The 21,205-nt window shown below is 42.3% G+C and overlaps 1 protein-coding gene across 3 annotated transcripts in view; it reads right to left on the bottom strand.

The window, feature by feature from the left end:
• Positions 1-401: 401 nt before the first annotated feature.
• Positions 402-21,205, bottom strand: part of MGAT5 (alpha-1,6-mannosylglycoprotein 6-beta-N-acetylglucosaminyltransferase) — a 133,323-nt gene continuing 112,519 nt past the window's right edge. Inside the window, exons 13-18 of one of the 3 annotated variants that reach the window (XM_082311865.1) lie at positions 18,736-18,882; positions 14,694-14,810; positions 13,793-13,867; positions 9,483-9,640; positions 7,519-7,752; positions 402-6,900 (exon numbers count right to left, since the gene is read on the bottom strand). In XM_082311865.1, coding sequence (XP_082167991.1) covers positions 7,554-7,752; positions 9,483-9,640; positions 13,793-13,867; positions 14,694-14,810; positions 18,736-18,882 — 696 coding nt within the window. In that variant the 3' untranslated portion in view covers positions 402-6,900; positions 7,519-7,553. Of the gene's footprint in view, positions 7,753-9,482; positions 9,641-13,792; positions 13,868-14,693; positions 14,811-18,735; positions 18,883-21,205 lie in introns of all 3 variants that reach the window. The other 2 variants (XM_082311863.1, XM_082311864.1) reach the window with 2 other exon arrangements.

Raw genomic sequence — 21,205 nt, 5'->3', positions numbered from 1 at the left:
GTATATCCGTGTGCTACTGTGCGATTCCACAGGCTTCCTTGTGTGCTGGGAACTTCTAGGAAACCGAGAATTCCTAACCGCTGCTGTGGCAAAACCGCCCTCCTAAAATGAACCTCTGTTTTATCCATTATCCAGCCTGCCTTTAAAACGCAACGCAGTACAAGGGTAACGACTTGCCGGTTGCTCTTACGGCCAAGGCGTGGGTAGGTGGGAGCGTTCATGCTCACCTCCGAAGAGCTGGGCCAGCAACAGAAATGCCCGGCTGCCAGGATAAGCCACACAAATGCGATTTTGGATCGACAGCGGCTCCCGGACTTCCCATTTAAGCACAAAGCAATCATAAATCCAAATCACACAAGAAAAAAGTTTATTGAAAAATAAAGTTCTCCCTAGTTTTTTTCTACAACAGTGAAAACAAAGCATTTTTCTATGCCATTAAAGTACAGACATTTACTTTTCTTAAAAAAAAAAAAAAAAAAATCCCATCCTGTTGAACCCCAGTAACTTGACAGTATCTGAACCACCGTGTTCTGTTCTTTCTGAATCCAGCTGCTTGAACGTAATATAGTGGAACACAAGCGCTTAAATAAAACAAAGGATCAACCTTTTAGGAGAGAATTCAAGCCAAACACACGCAGTACCAGCCTGACCCTGAAAGTTCTCACGTACGTATAAAAACTCTGACTGACTCCAAATTATTACCTGCAAAAAGCAGCAATCTTTTTGTTTGTACGGATTTCGGTAGGGCTTTTTTCGCTTGACAGTGCTACAGGGGTTATTCAGCCTTTGAGCCCCTTGCCCGTGGAGAGCGGGATGCCTGCAGGGGACAGCCCAGACCGGAGCCCTGCAGCGCTCAGCCCAGCAAGCTGGGGCGGTCAGCTGCTCCGAGCTCAAATCGGCTTCGTCAATATTCCCTTCTCTTTTTCTTTTAGCTCTCTTAGAATCTTCAGGGTAACTTTTCTCAGAAAATTTATTCTTTTTTCCTTTGGTAAAAACTGCCGTTTCCTCCTCCTCTGCTGTATTCCTTTGCGAAAACCAAATAAAACCGTGACTTCCTAAAAACGGCTTTCACTGCCACTGTACTGCAACAGACCCGTTAATGAACGTAACCGATTAGTTCTGGGTATAACCCTATTAACTGCCTTCAGACGGCGATTTAACTTGATTTATCGTGTACCTATTTGATACTTCAAACTACTTTGCAGCTGCTGGAATGCGAGCAAGGCCGCGCTGCGCGCGCTTTGCCAAGCACCTGGCTGGCTCCGGTGAGCGCCGTGGCGTTACTTACACGCTCTCCCTCCAGCCGAGGAGTTCGCTGGCTCCTGCAGGACCCAGCCTCTACCCTGAGAGCGGCCACGAGCGGAGCAGCACCGACCTGGGGCTCAGCATCTGCGAGCCGGCCGGGCAGCGCAACGCAGGCGTTCTCCTGCACGGGGACGCAGCCGCGCGTTGCCGTCGCTGTGAGACGCCGGGAGGGCAGGGCCCGCGGTGCTTCGGGTCGGCGAGCCCTTACGGCAGGCGACACCTTCTGTTCCCGCGCGTAGCCCACCTTAGCGAAACGGCACCCGCGCCCGCCTTCCCAGCGGAAAGAAGGGTATCACCCACTTGATGACAGCTGCATTTTTCCAAGCAGTTTCCGTGGGTGGGAGGCGGAGTTATTACTCGTGTTATCCAAACTTTTGAGGACCTGATTATATTTACCCACTTACTAAACAGGTGGCTTAGTGCTGCTGAATTAAAACATCCTATTGGTTTTAATTATATGAAGATGTAAAGGATGATGCCCGTAGAAGCGAGACACATTGGCAACAGCTGCGCTTTGTTATTTTTCCCTGGAAGAAAGAACATGAACTATGCCCCACATCGGAGGCATTCTGGGGTTCAGCCTCTGGTATTTTCAACACATTCCTGCAGTAAACATTTTACACTGGATACACAGAGTTTGCTGTTTACACATTCCATTTAAATATAATATTTGGAAATTACAAACTAATTTAAAAAAAAAAAAACTTATAGAGCTGCTTAAAAATATGAAGACGAGATTTAAGTCACTGCCCATAAAACAGTACGTGGTGGCGTTACACTTACAGCAATATTATTAAAGCATCTCTCAATGAAACCACATCTGTCCCTGGCCTTTTCAGCCTGAACGAAAGCATACATCTGTCAGTGCACCATCCTCCTCGCCTCTGCAGCGGTCCCCGAAACCCCGGGACCACGGAGGACAACAAATGGAAAGAGATCGCGAGTCAGAAGCTGAAGGCATAGCAGCTGTAGGGCAAACACCACAAAGAGTGAGCCATGCCGAAATGTTAGCACCCCGGGAAAAAAGACCGTGAAACTGGAAACCGATAACTAATAGTCTCTTAAAAAAAACCCAAAAAACAAACGCCCTAGCCCTCCAACTCCAAACTGCAGACTGAACAGCTATTGAACCTCGTTTTCAACTGATGCTTTGATAATAAGTAGCATAACTTAGTCAGAGATGATATGCAACAGCAAGCAAATCTGGTTGCCGACATGTGTACAATATAACCTGCAAGCGGTTGGTCTTTATCTTGTAAGATACAGTGCTTTCTGTTTATTAAAAGGGGAGAGCTGCTTTTTTTTAATTTGAAGAAAAATTAATGGAGGAGTTCTGCTATCACTGAAGCCAGTGGGAGTCATGAAGTTAATTAGACTTGGATGAGACTGTATCCAGCCTGATTCATCCCGTTTCATTTATTTTACTAGCAAAATCTGGTCCTGAAATGCACTACGAGCAAAATACAGACCTGAGCAAGCACTCTGGGTTTTGTTTATGTGAAAAGTGCTGCAAACTCGTAAATCACCTTTGTAATTTAGAGGGGCCGTTCATTTTTGAGAAGGGAGGGCACGTCTTTCATTTCGAGGATAAACCAAGGACAGCAGTTAGGCTATTAAAGGACAGTAGTACAACGTGAGTAAGTGGGAAGACACGGGCTAACAACCTGACTTGCGGCTGATCTCAACAGAAACTTTTCGGCAAGTCTGAATCTCGTCGAGGAGCGAGTTGCAAAAGCCGGCACAAGCAGCTGGGAGCAGAGCCGAGCGGGGAGGACACGGTCCTGGCTCCGTCCGCAAGCCCGGCCTGCGATCTGCGACTGAAACCTGATCAGCAGCTATTTTGCAAAATACTCTTCTTGCAGAGAAGTAGTAGCATCAAAAACATCTGCAATAAGCTGAATATCCAGAGTTCCCTCCCCACTGAGAGCTGTAAATTCAGGTACCGTAAAAGGACTGTATTCTCCTGGCAGCACCAGGAATCATCCCGTGCACTTCCACGTACGGACGGCTTTATCCGAAAACCCAACGCCTCCCAAACTGTAATGTGGATCTGCCGTGTTCCTGCCGATCCGGCCAGATACGGCTCGTGCCAGAGGTTTCTGTTAGCACCGGCTCCTAACGGCTTCGGTTTGCTCTCCGGTCATTAAACAGACATCCCATCCCAGCAGGAGCTCTCACGACAAATTACAGATATTCAGGAAAGGGAAGTTTGCTTGCAGAAGCAATGTTTTGCAAGAATTATTAAAGTTATAGGTTTATCTTATTAACCCTTACAGTTTTAGAACAATTTCCCCGCTACTTAAAAACATCCAAAATTCATCCTGCTAAGTTGTACAGTTGACAAGCACTATTTCTACCTGTCCTTAGTGTTCCATTATACTTGTTCAGACAGCGTCCATATTCCAAACACCCAGCCAAACCCCAAAGAAAGTAAAAAAAAAAAAAAAAAAGGCACATAAACATTAAATATTTTTAGGAGAAACATAATCTGATATGAACAAGCAAACGCACAGCTGCTACTATAAATTACAAACAGAAACATAGAAACTAAGCAAAAAATGCAAAAAGCAACTCTATTTATACATGTGCAAATCAACTTGCATATATGAAATAAATGAGGTTTTTATTGGCATTTTTAAACAGTGTGTATTTACCAACTTCACCTTTCAAAGGCAAGCCTTTTATGTTAATTTTAATAAATACGTAAATGCTTCTCTCAAGTTTTCTCATCTCGTAGGAACAAGATTTTTGAAAAAAAACTAGGTCACATACAAAAATACAAAATTTTAAAACAAAGAATGTCTTGATATGAGAGATATGTTTAAAAGCTTGTAAAACGTTTTTATACTCAACTTTTGACGTTTTTTCCCATCAATCGCTGATCAATATATTCCAATGCAAGTCATGCAAAAACCTGATTTCGGAGTAAAGGAAGCTGCAAGCTTTACTGTCAGACTGAAAACCAGTAGCACAGTCCCATCTCCAATATCCTTGGTTAAGTGCAATATTGGACTACACCTTTCTTCTTTAATTAGGAAGGACAATAGTTACGGAACTCGGACAGAAGGCTGCCCTCTATCCTGAAACGCGGATATATAGTCTACGTTTTAGTAAATCATTCAAACTTTTAAATAGTCCCACATGGATTTGCCTGAGCGCTGATCTGCGGAAGGACTGACTTATTTAGCACTGCACGAACAAACGCTGCTGTGCGATGGGGGAGCGCTGTATCGGGGTTAGCGGGTAACGTTTACAGCGTTTATGCGCTTACAGTTCTCATACGGTAGTCTCCTTTTACAGAACTTTAGGACCGAAGCTGTATTTCATAAAAGTAATATTGCTTCTGAAAAGGGAGTTTAAAATTAATAATAGAGGCCTATCAAATTATAGGTCCTGATTCTTTTAAGATTAATGAGTCCTCTCTGGAGATTTCAGTGGAAGTAGAATCAGGCCCAACTGATCCTGAAGCCAATTTCCATGTTCTGTCCCTGGCTGAAATGCCGGCAGCACCGGTGTTTGCCGTTTCATTTTTGCCAGTATGCAGTAATTCAGTTCAGCAGACTAGAAAGAAACAGTGCTACAGCATGAAAAAAAACACAGCTTATAACAGACTCTGCCTGCTGTGGTAAAGGCAAACTTAGCACTGAGCAAAGCACTAGACCAGAAAAATCTTATACTAACAAATACCAAACCCCTCCCATCTCTGAAGGTTTAGAGGCAAAGTACAACGCGGTGTGCCATGTGGACGATACAGTGGGGGGGACAAGCAAATAGGTATTTACAGCAAAGAATTACACTACAGCAGAAATCACGTGTTTGGCATTCTTTAAGCGCACAGACACAAATCTTTGTTTCTGACGTAATTCTGTGGTATCTCATTCCAAACTAAATTCCTGCCTGAAGAACCTCAGGCTGAACGGGTAAAGGCAAATTCTGCTCTCGCCTTTACTTTCAGCACCAGGTGTAAGTGTATAATTTTAATACGCAGGATTTTCCCGTTGCACAAATACGCACAGGTATGCGGGGAGTATTTAAATACAAAATGAATGGTTGTGCCTGCTCAGACCCGTTTCCAATCCTCCTCCCCCAGCTTCTCCAGGGTATTGAAACCATTGCAGACTACAGTCGTGCTGACCGAAGCAAATGCTGAGCTATGGGAACAGTAAGGATTTTCATACTAGTTGGTGTTTGTTTTCTTTCCATACAAAAAGTTTGCCTCCCATTATAGAACCCAGCTGTTCTCTTTCTGGAAAACTACTCTAAAACACAGCAGATTTGATCACCACCAGGACCCAGGTACTGGTGACCCCGCTGTTCAGCAGCTCCCACATGGCCGTTTTGGGTGCTCAGCAGCCTCTCGGGATTAAGTTCCTGTGCAGTCCATGCAGTGATATGGAGTGTTACAGGGTAACGCCGTCAGGAGGGCTGAGGCAGGAAACAAAACACTTGAAAAAGCTAATTCGTTGCTTTTAAATGGAAACTTTAAATGTGTACTGTTCTCTTGTCTTGTCTTGAGAATTTATCCAAGATTAAATAGCATCTCCCTTGCTCGGTCTTTGGTAGGTCGAGATACATCAATATTCACACACAGATCAATGAGTGCTGGTTACCAGAAAAACCTGAACCAACCACATATATCCAAGAAAGGAAACTTTAAAATACCTATGCTCTTCACTATTACCTGGTAATGTTTGTTAATCTTTATGAAAAAAAACCTTCATGTTGATTTTTTTTTCCAGTACGATCAGAGCACGTCCAAATTGCAAACCTGCAGACTATGACTGCTTTCAAAACGTACTGCAGATTTGTTTCTCACTAATCTTAGCCGATCATTTCCTGGCCACAAATGGTGCTGGCCAAGCAATCCCACCTTCTGCTGAAAATAACAAAAATGACCTCTATAAAAAGAAGGCGGTTTAGAAGATTCAACTTGCTGCTCTAAAAAAATGACGTTTGATTTGAATTCCGAACTCTTGAATTGTTTTTTTCTAAATTTGTAACTGGTGTGTCTGCTAAAAAAACACAAAACCAAACAAACCAAACCCGAAACCAAACGCCCCCCCAAAACAGAAAAACAAAGAACCCACGAGACCGATCAATGCTTTCCTTAGCAGTTGTTTGTCTCCTCTTACTTGTTCTTCAGAAAAAATTTCTCTTTAAAAACCTAGCTAGTTATGAAGACATTTTACATTTCTACCATACAATAATTATAGTTAGCTTAGTTTAACCTTTCTATGTCATTCAGCAACACTTTAACTACTGGAAGCCGTAGCAAACTGAGGCTCTAACGATAATATTGCTCCAATGATGCTGAATACTTTTTGCTTCACACAGTATTTCTAGTAGACAGACTACAACAGAAGCATGGGCAAATTCCAAGGATTACTCTCTAAATGGGACCAGTAAACTGTGACAAGTCTATTCCAAAAATGGCAGTATGTTTTTGTAGCTTTTCCACACTGAAGAATGCCACCACCCTAGTCGGCTGTCGAGTCACCGAGATGATGTGTCACACGCTGGCAACTCCCCGTTTGCTCTTTCGGGATACTCTCTGTGTAGGCCGCTCTGATGCAGCAGCTGTGATGCAGACAATACCTTGTTGTATACAAAGATTTAAGGAAAAAAAAAAAGAAAAAGGAAAAAAGAACTGGGCCCAGATAACCCAATAACAGGGTACAGAGCTATCTTGTGATTCTGAGCTCTTGTGAAGTAAACCACTTCGTAGCCATTCGAGCTAAAGCAGTACCCAAACCAGTGCACCTAGAATAAAACGTTAGTCCTCCCTCCCCTGCACCCCCCTCCCGCAAGCACACTTTTTTCAGTTTTCTGCTGGAATGAAGTCGAGATCCTTTAGCTAACCATGGTGGGGGATGTCCTAACTCATTAAAAAAATAGAAAACACTTCACCCAAGGAACAAAAAAAAAAAAAAAAAAGAAGTTTGATGGGTCTGGGAAGTTTCTACAAACTATTCTGTGCAGTCATCTTCAAATCACTGTAGAACATGGAACTCATTTCTCGTCGCAAACAGATGAAGGAATCTGAAGAGTTACACTGCAAATGTTCTTATAGGAAAAAAAGATCAGTTAGCTGTTTATTAGGAATCCCTCCTCTCTTAGTAGATAATTCTGCCCAGCAATGATAGCTCTGCCTGCAGCAAAAAACCTGGACAAAAGTGCAGGGAGTAATAAGTAGCTCCTCTCAAAACTACTTACATTTTGTCCTCAACTCAAAAGCAGCTCTGCTGCTGCTATAGGCAGTCTTTACAAAGCGCAACCTGCCCCTTGATATAGTCTCTGCAGGGGCAGATTCTTCTGTGGGTCGGGTGGGATCCGGCACAGCTGAACAATAAGAGGTCGCCTTGGAAAACACAGTGCTTCCTTCTTCCATCGAAAGAGGGGACCAGAATATCATTTGCAGACTCCATGGTGAGACATTCGATATTATGCCTAAAAAGCAAAGCACATGATCTAAATCACAGTGGAGTTTACAGGAGTTTGGTACAGTTTTCATCCCTCCTCGCTAAAAATGAAATAAAATGCTGTATTACATCCTAAGTCGAGGACATTTAGGATTGCAGATTTCCAGAACGTGACTCTCCTTTCGTTTCGCCTGCGCAGATTCTCTCTGCAGAGGGCAGTACAGTCTTTTCAGCTTTACTCCGTTTCCCAAAGATTAATGAAAGAAGTTAAAAAGGAAAAAAACACTTTTGACTGTTCCCCAAACCGTAATATTTAATCGCACCATGGATTTCTAGTTAGACAAACCCAAAGAATCTGAAATCAGGAGCTATCCTCACTGATTTCAGCGGGGATCTCGCCCAGGCCAGCCACACCGCGCCGGGCAGTGCTGGGCCGCTGGAGGGGCCGTCAGCCGAACGGCGAGGGTGAGGCGATGCTGCGCGTTACGGCCGACGCTGGTCGGAGCGGGGCCGCTGCTCCGAGGAACCAGCTAGTGCCAGCTGGAAAAAGAAAAATTCCAGTTGCCATTTTCTGACCACGAAGCTTAAGCGCGAGGGTAGCGATTCCAGCAGAGGCTTGTTTTTCACTTATTCTGGAAACATTGGTAGCTTTCAGCATTTAACAGATTCCTCCCCCCCCCCCCCCGAATTATAATTTTGTCTAGACAGCTAGAAAAGAAGCCTGACAAAGTTTTATATAAGCTGCTTCTGAATGGCACTGGAAATGACAACTTTTCAAACAAAATACAAAAATAAAAACCTTCTACAATTTAATTTAGCAAAAAGTGGAGATAGAACAGCTCGGAAGCAGATGCCCTAGCAGCCATTTGCTGGAACCCAGCTCTGAGTGCTTTGTTTTCGTTCTGAACGGAACGCAGACATGCTCCCGAAGAGACAGCACCTGAAAGCAACATTAATTTCCTTAATGCGTAGCTGGGAAGCTTTATAAATTGGTACTAATGCCTCTAATGTACAAGGGTTTACAATTCTTTACCTAGGACAATACCGACAAAAGGTTTGCAGAAACAGTAATTGCTAATTGCCAACGAATATTGATGTTTCAATATGGATGTGAATCGTGACCAAAGAGGGAGCTCAATAAATACAAGAAAAGCAACACTTTGTAAGTGCTGTATTTAAAATCACGTGAACAACTGATAGAAATCAATGTGTACAGAGTTGTGTTTCCTGCAACAACATGTATTTCGTTTCTGACCCAGCTGACTGAGCACAGTTAGGATGAGTGGTAATGCAAGTTCACTAACTCTCAGAAGGATACGGCAAAAGCTACGGAAGAGCGCACCGCTCAGCCAGGGCTGCAAAGGGTCCATCCAAACACAAGTATAGTTCTGCTATCTGCGATCCCTGCAGCACAAGCATCTTTGCTCAGCGCAAGCAACCGAACATCAAAGGGCACTGTACGGTGCACGCACGTAGGAGATGGGGTGGGGGGGAAGAAAGAGATGTAAATTTTTGGCCTTGGCGCTGTACTCCTCACTGCAAAGACACATGCTACGTGCAACGGTGCTCTCGACACAGCGGTAACTTCTACCATTCACCGCTGCGAAGGACTGACAGCTAACCTCACAGCTTGCTGCTGCCAAACAGACACTACTCACCTGCCCTTCTCACAGGATTCGTACACTAAACTTCATGCGTGCCAAAACCCAGTCCGATAAAAAGAGACCAAATAATATGTTCGTGATTTTAAGCACTTACCTAAGCAGAGCTTTGTCCTTGTTAAGATGCTGGAAGAAGGAAGGCTCACAGATGAGCTGGCTTTCCTGACAAACCTGTTTACAGGATTTCCCTGGTTCAGCAATTTTCACTTGAAGGGCACTTAATGGGGGCCACATCACCTGCCCGTGACAGAAATCCTGCAGTGACAGATCATATATTATTATAACCCATCCAGTCCCTTGCTAGCAATTTTCCCCATTAGTAAAATAAGTGGTTATTATCACCCAAACACTCATTTTGCAACTCATTTCCATTGTATTGAAATCAATAATTCAAGCACAATTTTAAAAGAATTTTTTTTTTTTTTTTAGCATGAGGGAATTATCACCTTTGATTGCTACTTGAAATGTGGCAGTGTCATTCTTCCCAAAGAAGCTTCTTCCCTACCTTTACCTTTTTTAATTTATCATAAAGCAACTCCAGATACTCTCGTTACTGCCACATATCCAACGCCTTTTGGGCTTTCTCAGTGATTCCTGCTTCACTAACTCCGTGCTAGCAGAGCTATTTTCCTAACAGCACAAATACCAGGAGGAAGTTCTGGTAGGAGAATTCCAGAGGCCAGTTACCCTGTAGGCGGGAAACGTCCGACGTGGCCCACGAGGAGAGGCACCCGGAAAGGATCAGGGCACTCACAGCGCTATGGAGTGAGCTGAACTCAAAAAAGACCAAAGATTTCTATAAAGCAAGCAGGATTCAAAGAGTTTGTTTGCTCTTCTGGGTTGAACTGCTAGGTAAAGTGCTCGCCCAACACTGAAAAAAAAATGGCTATAAATAATGCACCACAGCGGAAAGAGGGAGGGAAGAAGCGATATCTAAACACACTTGCTAGCAAAAACTATTCCAAGACAAGTTCGTACGGTCTTGACATTTAAAATGAGAAAAAGCAAAGAGAAAACTTTAATCACTGGTTTTATAGAACATTCCATGACACTCAGCCATTATTTTAACATTTGGCAACTCTCATCAAAAAGTGATCAAAAAAATTGGGCCCGGTCCATCGTGGTTTGCTTTCTCCTGACAAAACTAAAATTGGTATGAACAGGTCCCAAACTGTGACCCAAAGCTTGGAAAGGCAGAACTACTTGAAATTTTAATGAAGCTAAGACCCCAAATCATTTACCAGTTCCCAATATCAGTTTGGTGGGTTTTTTCTCTGTTTAGATTTCCTCTGGTGAAGGAGAAAGTTTTCATACTCCCAGGTCTACCCATAAACTTAATATTATACAACCATGAATCACAGAATATCCTGAGTTGGAAGGGACCCTGGAAGATCTCAGAGTCCAACTCCTGACTCCACACAGGGCAACCTAAAAGCTAAACCAGATATCCAAGAGCGTTGTCCAAATGCTTCTTGAACACTGGCAGGCTTGGGGCCATGACTGCTTCCCTGGGGAGTCTGTTCCAGTGCTTGACCACCCTCTCTCAGTGAAGAACTTTTTCCCAATATCCCCTGATGTAGCTCTAAGCCGTTCCCCTGTGCCATATTCAAAAAAACTTGAGTAATTTTAAAGCATATTTATGGCAGAGTAATTTTAACAGCGTCTAAAAAAAGAGATTAAAGAGAGATGGTTGGAGGTACTCTTGAATGAGGTTGTTTCAAAAAGGACATTTTGCTATTTGGACTTAAGCGCCCTGCTTATTCTGTCCTTTCGTAAATCAATATTTAAAATACTAGATGCAGGAAGAAGTCTATATAGGTTCAAAATCCAATCCAATACTGTTACACTATATAATACCGTAATATATACTAATGTAATATATACAATATACTACTGTAATATTGGATTGGATTCACAGCTAGTGCAGGCAGAAGACAAAGTTTTTCAAAGACAGGGAATCACTTGTGAGGCTTCACCATTTGCTGGCGGCTTCAGCTTTTAACATCTCTTAGTTGAAAAATTCTCCCCAAAAACCGGGCACAGCCTCCCATTTCTGGTCCGCAGCTTGGTGGGAAGCCTTCCTCGGCTTATGGCGCCTTGAAGCATGCCTCAGAGTACATCACCTTCACGGGCACCAGCACACAGGGCTGTGTTTCAGTTTGCTGTCTGGCTAGTTTTCCTATCAATCATTAAAAGCAACCTAAATTTGGTATCTTCACCCCAGTCTATCTTGCCCCACAACCCTACATGCAGAAGGGTAAAGTAAGGAAAAGATGTTATGTAAAACAGAAGGTTAAGTTTCACCAGAGACTGCGTTTATGTTTGTTTTACCTATAACCACAATTTCAAGGTGAGACAGGCTTAGCCCTGCTGTCAAAGGAGGCGGCCTCCTCCCTCTGGCTTCTCCTGCTCTTGGCTGAACGTTCTCACGCCACTCCTTTCGCCAAGCTCTGGTGCTCAGCTGACCCTCTGCCGAGCCAAGGCAGTTTGCTAACCTAGTAAAGCCCTGCCAAAACCATTTTCTGCTGGGTTACCAAGTACTCCGCTTGACCACATCTTTCAAAGTCAGCACGCCTGTTCCATCAGCCCAGCCTGCCCCGTCCAACAGCTCCCAAGTCTGCAGCAGGGAATCCCGCAGCTGCTTTGGCTGCAGTTGCCTGGCTGCTCCTTTGATGGCAGTGCCAATTTAAGCAGTCCCACCCTTTGGTTCCCACCCTACGCTGCCGCTTTGCAGAGCTGACACAACTGTTTGTGCAGCCACAGAGCAACCAGGATCAAGGGACGGATTCAGCAGATGGCAGAGATGCACCCAACAGCCACGCTGGGCCGCTGGCAGGGCCGGCGCACTGGCGGGAAGGAGCAGCTTGGAGTGAAAGCTGGTTTAATCCAGCTGAAGGTGGCACTGCTAAATGTGAAACCACAGCTCGCAGCAGTTCTCTTACTTCAGACCCTAAGACATTCAGCCCAGCTGTTGGATCTGAAGATTCAGGGAATGCACTAAACCTTTCCTGTGAGCGCTGTCCTCCCTCCTGATCCTGAGCCAAGGCACCAAAAGGGGAACTCTGGCCAACTCCTTTCAATCCTACAGTTTCACTGTCCCATAGGACGACTTGTGTGTGAGTGTGTCTGGCCCCATCCTCTCCACATTCAAACATCCCCTGAAGACCACACTCCCGTGGTTAACGCACCCCACAACCTCTGAACCAGATCAACTCCGTGCATCTTTGTTCCCGGTCCAAGCTTGTGCGGATTTCTCTGTTCTGCCTGCCTCCCACCACAAAGTCTTCAAAATAAGGTCTCAACCGTTATTTTTGCTTCACCTGACGTGTTTATCAAGCACAGTGCTAAGCACATGCAGCTAATAATGATGCTTGCGCATCCTGGGGGCTGTGAAACAATAATGGCTTTTGACAATTAGTCAAAGCAATGAACAAAATGACCATGCTGTATTTATTTCTGAGAAGCACGCAGTAGAGGCCAGGGCTTAGCCCTTGGGGGAGGTCCAGAGGGGAGAGGGAGTTTTGCCCCACAGAAGCTCTCTCTTGATTGTCTCTTTTTCTCCCTTACACTGAGCTCCATTTCCTCCTGTATTCACAAAACCACTCAATTACAGCTAACTCAGGTAGAAGAATCAAAAGAAGCAGAGATACTCTTACAGGCTATGCCATCAATACAGCAGCAAAAAGCTTAAAGCGTTTATTGGCAGGAAACTGGAAATAGCTATGTTATGTTAACTACACTTCTGATCTGGAGCTGTGTTATTCTTTATTACTGTCTGTAATACTGTCCTCTTTCAGAAATACCGGTACAAGAGCGTGTGCAGTGCTTTTAAAAGAAATCCTGGAAGTTAATTGGCGTAACAGAGATAGAGGTTATTCCTATCTCTCTTCTACAGCAGCCAGAACAAAAGGCAGAGCTTGCTGTCGCAACAGGTCTGGCCTTGGGCAGAAGTCCAAGCAAACATACAGATTCTGGAAATCAGGATCCCATGTAAATCTCTGCAGTTTATTACTCCAACTCAATACCTTCTGCTGCTCTCAGCTGGCAATAATACGTGGGGACCAAAAGTCCTTTAAGTAACTGGTTTCCAAACCATTTAAAGCTTTATCGATTGAAACTAAATACTTGAAAAATCCACCCAGAGGCTTTAGCCTAAGTGCAGTTCTACCACGAAAGTATCTCTGTATCTACGTGATACTTTGTGATCCAAAGATTACTTGCGTGTACACAGTTAAAGAAGTCACATATGCACTGAAAAATTACTTTGCCTTTCTGCTTTGATATAACACCAAGAACTGCACAGCTACTACTTCTACTTGAACAGCGACGACACTGAGAAGCTTTAAGATGGAGAGAGTGTCCTCCCTTTCCAGCATAAAACAAGTCATCCACAAGAAAAGTTCATACCTGTCTTTCAATAAACGCATTCATCCTCTGAAGCATTCCCTCACATGTAAATTCATAGGGCAAATAAGGGTCAATCTGTGGAAACAGTGTGTTAAAGTTAGAAGGCTTCTTGTTTAAATGAACTTTGTGGTGCACTGTGTGGTAGCAGCTTGCATTCCAAATACTGCATTATAGCTTAAGTAGCAACAATAAATGCAAATAAACTCATTAATGAATCACAATTTCACAAAACCATCAGCAGTTTAAGCTGATTTTTGTTCCTTTGTAACAACAATAAAAGTTGCTCAGTGATTATCTTTAAGGAAACTCAGGGTATGTTGCAAAGTAATAAGAAGACATAAAAAGCTAGCCTGAGACCCTACGGGATTCCAGAGCTCCTGTTTTAACTAAGTTTCAGCTCTGGAGTTGAAGTGAAAATGAAAACATTATCACAAAAAAGAATGTGATACCTTTGAAAATTACTTCAAACTCCCCCCCCCCGCCCTCATTACAATTCCACGCCGTAAGCGCACAAGCGCTTCAGTGGCGGTTATGTCAAGGCTACAGAATCAGTCAAAAGAGTGGAGCGTGTATTTGGACAGCCTGCAATGCTCTAAGAATCAACAAGGAAACTTCCTCGCTGAATGCACAGAAAATATAGATTGGTGTATAATTTACATATGAAATTCACTTTTCTACACAAATTCACTCACGCGCATTTTTTTTCAGGTAAAAACCTGACATACCCAGTACTAAAGCACGATAATCAGATACCACAGAGATGTAACAACATTTTTTTTTCCCCAATATCCTACCAAAGTGCAGCATTCTGCTTTAATTAGACTAACATTAGGAAGCACTCTACATGCAGTACACAATACACCCTCAAGCGCTGATGGCAAACTGAGAATACATTTCTCACCTTTTGATTCAAAATTGATTTCACAGCCTTCTCAACTTCAGAAAGATCATTGATGTCTACAGTCCAGACATGGGGCTTCCCAATGTAAACTTCAGCATAGGGATGCTGAGATGTCAACTGAAAGGAAGAAATGATATTGGTAAAAACTCACGTGTGAAGATATCCTTCCCTCTCAAACCCTTCATCAGACCTTTTGGATGAAACGCACTAGGATAATGCAAGAATTTGGCTAGAATCTAACAGTCAGCGTCACTCCTTCGGAGTTATCTTTCAGATTTTCCATGTTTAAATTTAGAGAGTTATTTTAGTTGGAAAACTGAAAATCAGATAATAATGCAGATCACAAGTAACGTTTGTGCACCTCTCAGTGGTGGCTTTGATCCTCATAATGACCTACATCACAGAAGACTTGATGCCTACTGAAATTACTTTTACGACGCGACCCTGCTTCCCCACAGCTCATTCTCAGAGCAGCCCTGAGTTTTCACAACCCGTAATTGCTACCAGTCCTGGTTAGACCTGCATGACTGCCTTCAAGAGATGTCATCCTCGCCCTGTCTCACCTTCAGACAACATCTTCGCCCTGTGTCTCCTTCAAATTTCAAACATTTCCAAGCTTCTGTGAGTAGTACTGAATAAAGAATCATTTCTATCACTTAGATGAGTTCTGACTCTCGCTGCTGATATAGTACAAGAGTGACTTGACCTCAATAAGAGTGTTAACCGGTATTTTGCTCACCACTTTGTCAGAAAACAAATTCAATAAATACCCAAGTAGATAACTAAGAAAAGTTATATTAGAGATTACTTTCAGAGCTAGCAGGATGGCACTAAAAGTAATTTTTGTGACAGGTTGCACAGGAGTGAGAGGAATATGCAAATAAACACATGGAGAGGAAGAAAAAGCTGCAGAAGAGATGGGAGTGTTTCACAATGGCCCCAGAAGAAAATGGCTTTTTAAATAAATACAAAAAAACACCCTAGAGGATAGATTATTCATAGGTAATTTTTATACAGCTGCCTCTTTATGCATGATACAAAGAAAAATCTAGTCAGTGCAAAAAGTCGGATACGGTATCTGTTGGAAAGAACCTTCTCCTGCACTGGGCATACACAATACTTGCTTTCTTCCTCAAGTGAAAGCAAGAAACTACTTAAATTTTTTTTTGCCTGTTGCATTTTGCTTGTGGACAAGAGAAGCCAGTCCTATAGTTACATATGGGATCGGCTAGCATACATCTGTGCTCTGAGACCAGGGCTGCAGAGGCCTCTGTGCCGGCTCCCACCTTCGGCTGCAGGGCAGCGTGGTGCTGAGGCCTCCCGGGCTGGCTGGAAGGCTGCAGCTGCCGGGCCGGTAACTTGGGATGCTTCTGCAGGCAGACAGCTTCCCTAGCTGCCTGCATTCACTTGCAGCCCGCTGCACCGTGCTCCCATCGGCATATTTTAAATTCCTCCAAAAAGCCCAGTCCTTCTTGAAGACTGATACATTCTAACCTGTTTTCAATAGTATTTCTACTGCCACTAAAACTATATGTACTTAAAAATTCGGGTTACCAAGACTGAGTTCCCAGGGCACTTATGTCTGGACTTTAGATGGCAGAAGCTACATTCCTATTGCTTTCAGTAACAACAAAAAACCTTCTATTGCACCTTTAAAAATATGAACATAAACCAGTGTTTTAAATTCCATAAAGCTTTTATGCCTTAGACCACGCTCTCTACCATCTCAGACAGACAGTCAGCAACATTAAAGCCAGATCTGATCTGGAAGACAAACAACTAAACTTCTCAGACTAGCAGCTGTTTTAAGTATTAAGAGTAACTAGCAACATATTTTTATTGCACCAGTTATTCTACATCTATACTCTAAAAAAAAAAAAAAAATTAATTAGCCGAGGCTTAATGTTTTAGATATTTAGGAGATATTCCCTCTGTCTATAATTAAAATCTGTAAGAATTCTTATAAAAGTATTTGGAATTAATTTCTAATTTCAGGTCTTTTTTTTCCTTCCTAAGAGCAGAAAATGAAAGAAATCACACCCTCCAAGTACACATTTCAATTAGGTTTAGCATGCAGTGTTTTCTTTCTTTGGGTGTGTGGGGGTGTGGTACGGAATGGAGAAGAAATATTGGTACAGATACTGGTACGAAACAAGCTGCTTGAAGGCGATTTTTTTTTTCCGGGCTCTTTCCCTCAGCAAAGTCATGTCCCAGGACAAAAGAACTGCTGATCTAAAATGAAAATTGTAATTTTCAGTTTTTGTACAGAGTCTTCACTACAGGACCCCATCTTGGGGGTAGAGGGGAAACAGCTCACTCCTCCCCCCAAGAAATTCTGCCTAGAACAAGAGAGAAATCGTGACTTGCAATGGTTACTTTCCAGAAGTACTAAACACAGACTTTATCTTCAAATTGGTCTATGGATAATCAATTTTCAGAACTACACAAGCTTTTTTTTGTTCTCCTTTAACACTTGAAAAAACTGAGAAAAGGATTTAAGGACTTTCTTAATCCCAAAGAACCAGCACATGGATTACTGGCAATCGGATCTAAATGCAGTTGTGAAAACCAGTTAGAGAAAAGGTTACTCTTAGGATAGGTCAGCAGAGCGTGTGAAAGCAGCAATATTCGTGATGGATGTTCATTGTATTATTTTGTACTAAAGTAGTCAATAGGGATTATTTTTCTGTGCAATTCAGGTGCACAGCATTTCTGTTAGTGCTGACACATGCCAGCGGGATTTAGCACGGCATTCCAAGCACTAATATTCCTACTAAAGAGTCAAGCAGGTCCAGATTATTTACTGAGCCTGACCAGTTACAGTGTCTGGGCAGAGAACACCCGGAAACAAGACAAACAGTTGAGCGACCCACAAAAGAAAAGCTTTGCAAGGTGCAAAGCCCAAGGAGAAAGTTTAACCTGACCTTTTTTCCCTTACTGCTATCTCCTTTGTTAGCAATGCAAGCTGTGAGAAGGGGCGAGTTTGAACTCATGTCCCGTGAGTGTATTATACATTCACGCTGAACGTATAATAAGCTGAAAGGCAATTACAGTCCTGGATCATAAAGTCATAAGGAATTTATGTTCCTGGTTTTAAATGGGGAATTGTCTTTTGCTTATCAAGTAGCTGGTACTGCTCAGTATGCAATTTATATAGCCCAAGCTTAACATGAATTGGGAAATATGGCTGTGCAAAGTCCTCATCATCTAAGCATTATCAGAGAGCTTTCCCTTCAGATAAGTATGTAAAGAAAGTATGTATATACACCTACGAACAAGCCACGGTCACAGGCAAAAGTCCTAATGTCAGAAATTGCTACATGATTGTTGAATGCTTGCAAGTTGTATAGGCTGAATTTTACCTACACCAAAGAGGAAAAATATTCCAAAGTCAGTGCCAGGATGAGGGGCTAGTTTACTTAGCCTCATTTTTCTCTTACTAGAGTCTAAACACACTGGCTGTTTTGAAAGCTCGAGGTTTGGTTTTCCTGTTCTCTTAAAGAGTCAGTTCTCCAAATGTCTTCAGTGTTTAACCACAAACAGGGTGGGCTGGGACCATTAATACCATAGCTCCACAGTACCTTGAGCAGGTCTTTTCTGGAGGAAAAAAAAAAATATCCCAAACCATACACAACAACCCACAGATGGCATTTTTATAATTTACTTCAACACCTATGTCCTTCCTGCACAGTACACAGTAATGTTTGTTTCTGCAACAAAATAAAACTGCTTTCAGATGACACATCATTTATCAGATGACAGGATCTGTTCCTGGGCAGAACATCAGGTTTGCGAGTGAAACTTCAGTTTATGATCTGTCAATAAGAATTAGCAGACTGTACATATAGGCAAATCTAGAGGAAAAGCTTAACAGTATGTTAATGAAAAATTTTGATTATCCCATCAATGGCTAAAGAAACGAGAGTTACACAACTTTAGCAATAAGCTATGAACATTTATGCTATTTTTCCTATATCGTATTACTAAAAAGAAATCCACAATCATTTTCAATGAAGAAATTACCAAGATTGATAAAGCTTACCTCTCGGAGTGTAGGTTTGCCTTTGAAAAATTCCGTGTTTTTGCTACTTTTTGGTGGGTTAAATCTTAAATTTAGAAAAGCACATCCATTAGCAATAGCCTCTAAAGGAGCTGGCCCTTCATATGGAAATCCGAGACCAACAAATAGCTGAAATACAGAAAACAAGGACTAGCTTAATTTTCGCTCTTTACAAAAACTGAAAGCTAGGAGCTAACTTAAAAGAAACAATAATGCATCTAAATGTACCAGCCTAAAAAAAATAACGTTAAGAAGAAAATAGGAGAAATTCAGCAGCTCACCCCTTCCTACCCAAGCAGTAACGAAATGTCCTGTAAAACACATTTGACAATAATCTTCTGTAATGACCTGAGGTGTTTTTTCATGGAGCTGAGGCAACAACAGACCCTTTCAGTTATTTTTTTGGAAAAAAAAAAAAAAAAAAAAAAAAAGTCATTCGGTGGTTTGATTGGTGTTGAAATGAAACTGCTGGGGCTCTCTTGCAGGTACAGGCTTTACTGCAGCAACCTCACAGAACAGCTACACCACTGTTTTCCCTCTCCCCCCCATGAGCTCACCTGCTGGTTTTGCCAATATGAACATGCTCCTGGCAAACTGATTAATTTTTCTAATTAAAACGGTAGATGGCAGCAAACGCCAACTGAAGACACTGTACCTAGGCAGCAAGAGCTTGCATAGGATTAAGAGGACTCAACGCCTCCAAGGTAAATTGAAGGAGGAAAAATGCATCACAAAGCTATTCTTACATCAGCCAAGATTACAGGTGCTCTAGAAAAGGCAGTGCTTTTCTCCAATGTAAAGAAATTCTATATTTTTTCCGCGTTGTCTGGCTTTTATTTGGATCTTGACCCCTTTCCTGACCCAACATAATTAAAACCCCTGAATTAAATATAGGATTCTTCATCTTTATTTGAATGTCTGTATATAATGGGAGAATTACAAGCTCTGATTTGTAACTGCAATTTCTCAGCACTGCTGAACGACTTAATATATGTGTGTGTGTGTATATATACATATATAGAGCTACTGCTTTTTTCAAGAAAATAAAGAGCAATCTTCGTAACTATTAGGATCATGTATTGAGGACATACGTATTCAAAGAGGTCAAATTATACTATTCTGCATTAAATTTTCTGCAACATGGAAGTGAATCCTAGTAACAGAAGATTCAAAACTGAAGGCTCTTTCTAGGAGCTGAGCTTAACACTGATGGATAAACCCGTAGTCAGTACTGTTGTGCACAGGCACTGCAGCATCAATCCTCTTCGACCCATGGCAAAACCAGTATAAATTCTGAGTTGGCTCATTTTAAAAAGAAAGTTAACACTTCTCAGCATAGTTGAGGACATACAATTTTCCCTGCATGGAGCTGAATACTGTTATTTCAGTTTTCAATTTTCAGGTTAAAAAAGTCGCCTACTCGCAAAAAGTTTCTCAGCCATCTCGCAGATTTAAATCTTACAGGAAGCTCTGCAGTGGCTGATAAAAGAGAGATCTGGAAGACTATCTCCACTAAAGCTAGATTATCTAAATTTGGGTTTTATATACGGCATAAGATACGTTACCTTTCAGTCAGAAAAAATACATACTAAATTTCATCTCAAAAGAGGCTTAATTTAAAGAAAGGTAATCTCTTGAAAATAATGAATTACAGACATGAAACCATTTCATGCAGTCTGCACACATAATGTTATTTATTTAAACTACTCCTTAGTTCAGGCAGAAAACCAGCTGAGAATCAGCAATTAAAACCATCTGAAGTATCAATTCTCCTGTGATCCTGTGTTTATCTGTTATGTAGAGAATGCCGGCTGGTTTGTTTCGTTTTTCACTTTTTTAATAAACTGCTGCTGTGCACTGCCGAACAGTTCTGTGTCTGACTGGTCCGTTTATTTAGGAGGAAGCTCCACGGGGAAAGAAACATGGTTTTATGTTTTGACAGCACAGAGCACACTGTCAACACTTAATCTATAATAAATAGCTTACCACCTGTTTCGCATCCATTTTCCACCCTTACCTCTAAGCAGCACCATACCTTTGAAGAAAGCAAGGCGGCTGTGTCTGATAGCTAGAACAGTGCGTGTGTGTGTGCTGCCTGTTGGCCTGAGGTTCCAGCCTGGCTCACAGCTGCCCGCAGCCCCCCCAGCTCCTTCTTTCGACCCTCCAAAATCTTCTATCGCTCTCCACCACATTGTCTTCATCAGGCCAGCTAAAATGCCCAAACTGAATCTAGACCCTGCTCCTGAAAATTGCCCTTTATTAATGTTTCTTGGTTGGGGGGGCTAGTATTTTGTATGGTATAAAGAGCAAAACAGAGGAATATCTTAATTGACTCAAGAAAGTCACATTCATTATGATTAAAAAAGCAAGCATGAGAAAACACAGGTCATTTCTGTAACTCATTCTTATGATGCTCTAATTTGCTAATCCTTTGAATTACATGCAGCTTGTT

The sequence above is a fragment of the Platalea leucorodia genome (genome assembly GCF_965183815.1).
Source record: "Platalea leucorodia genome assembly, chromosome: 5".
Taxonomy (NCBI): Eukaryota; Metazoa; Chordata; class Aves; order Pelecaniformes; family Threskiornithidae; genus Platalea; species Platalea leucorodia.
This window is presented reverse-complemented; position numbering and strand designations above follow the sequence as displayed.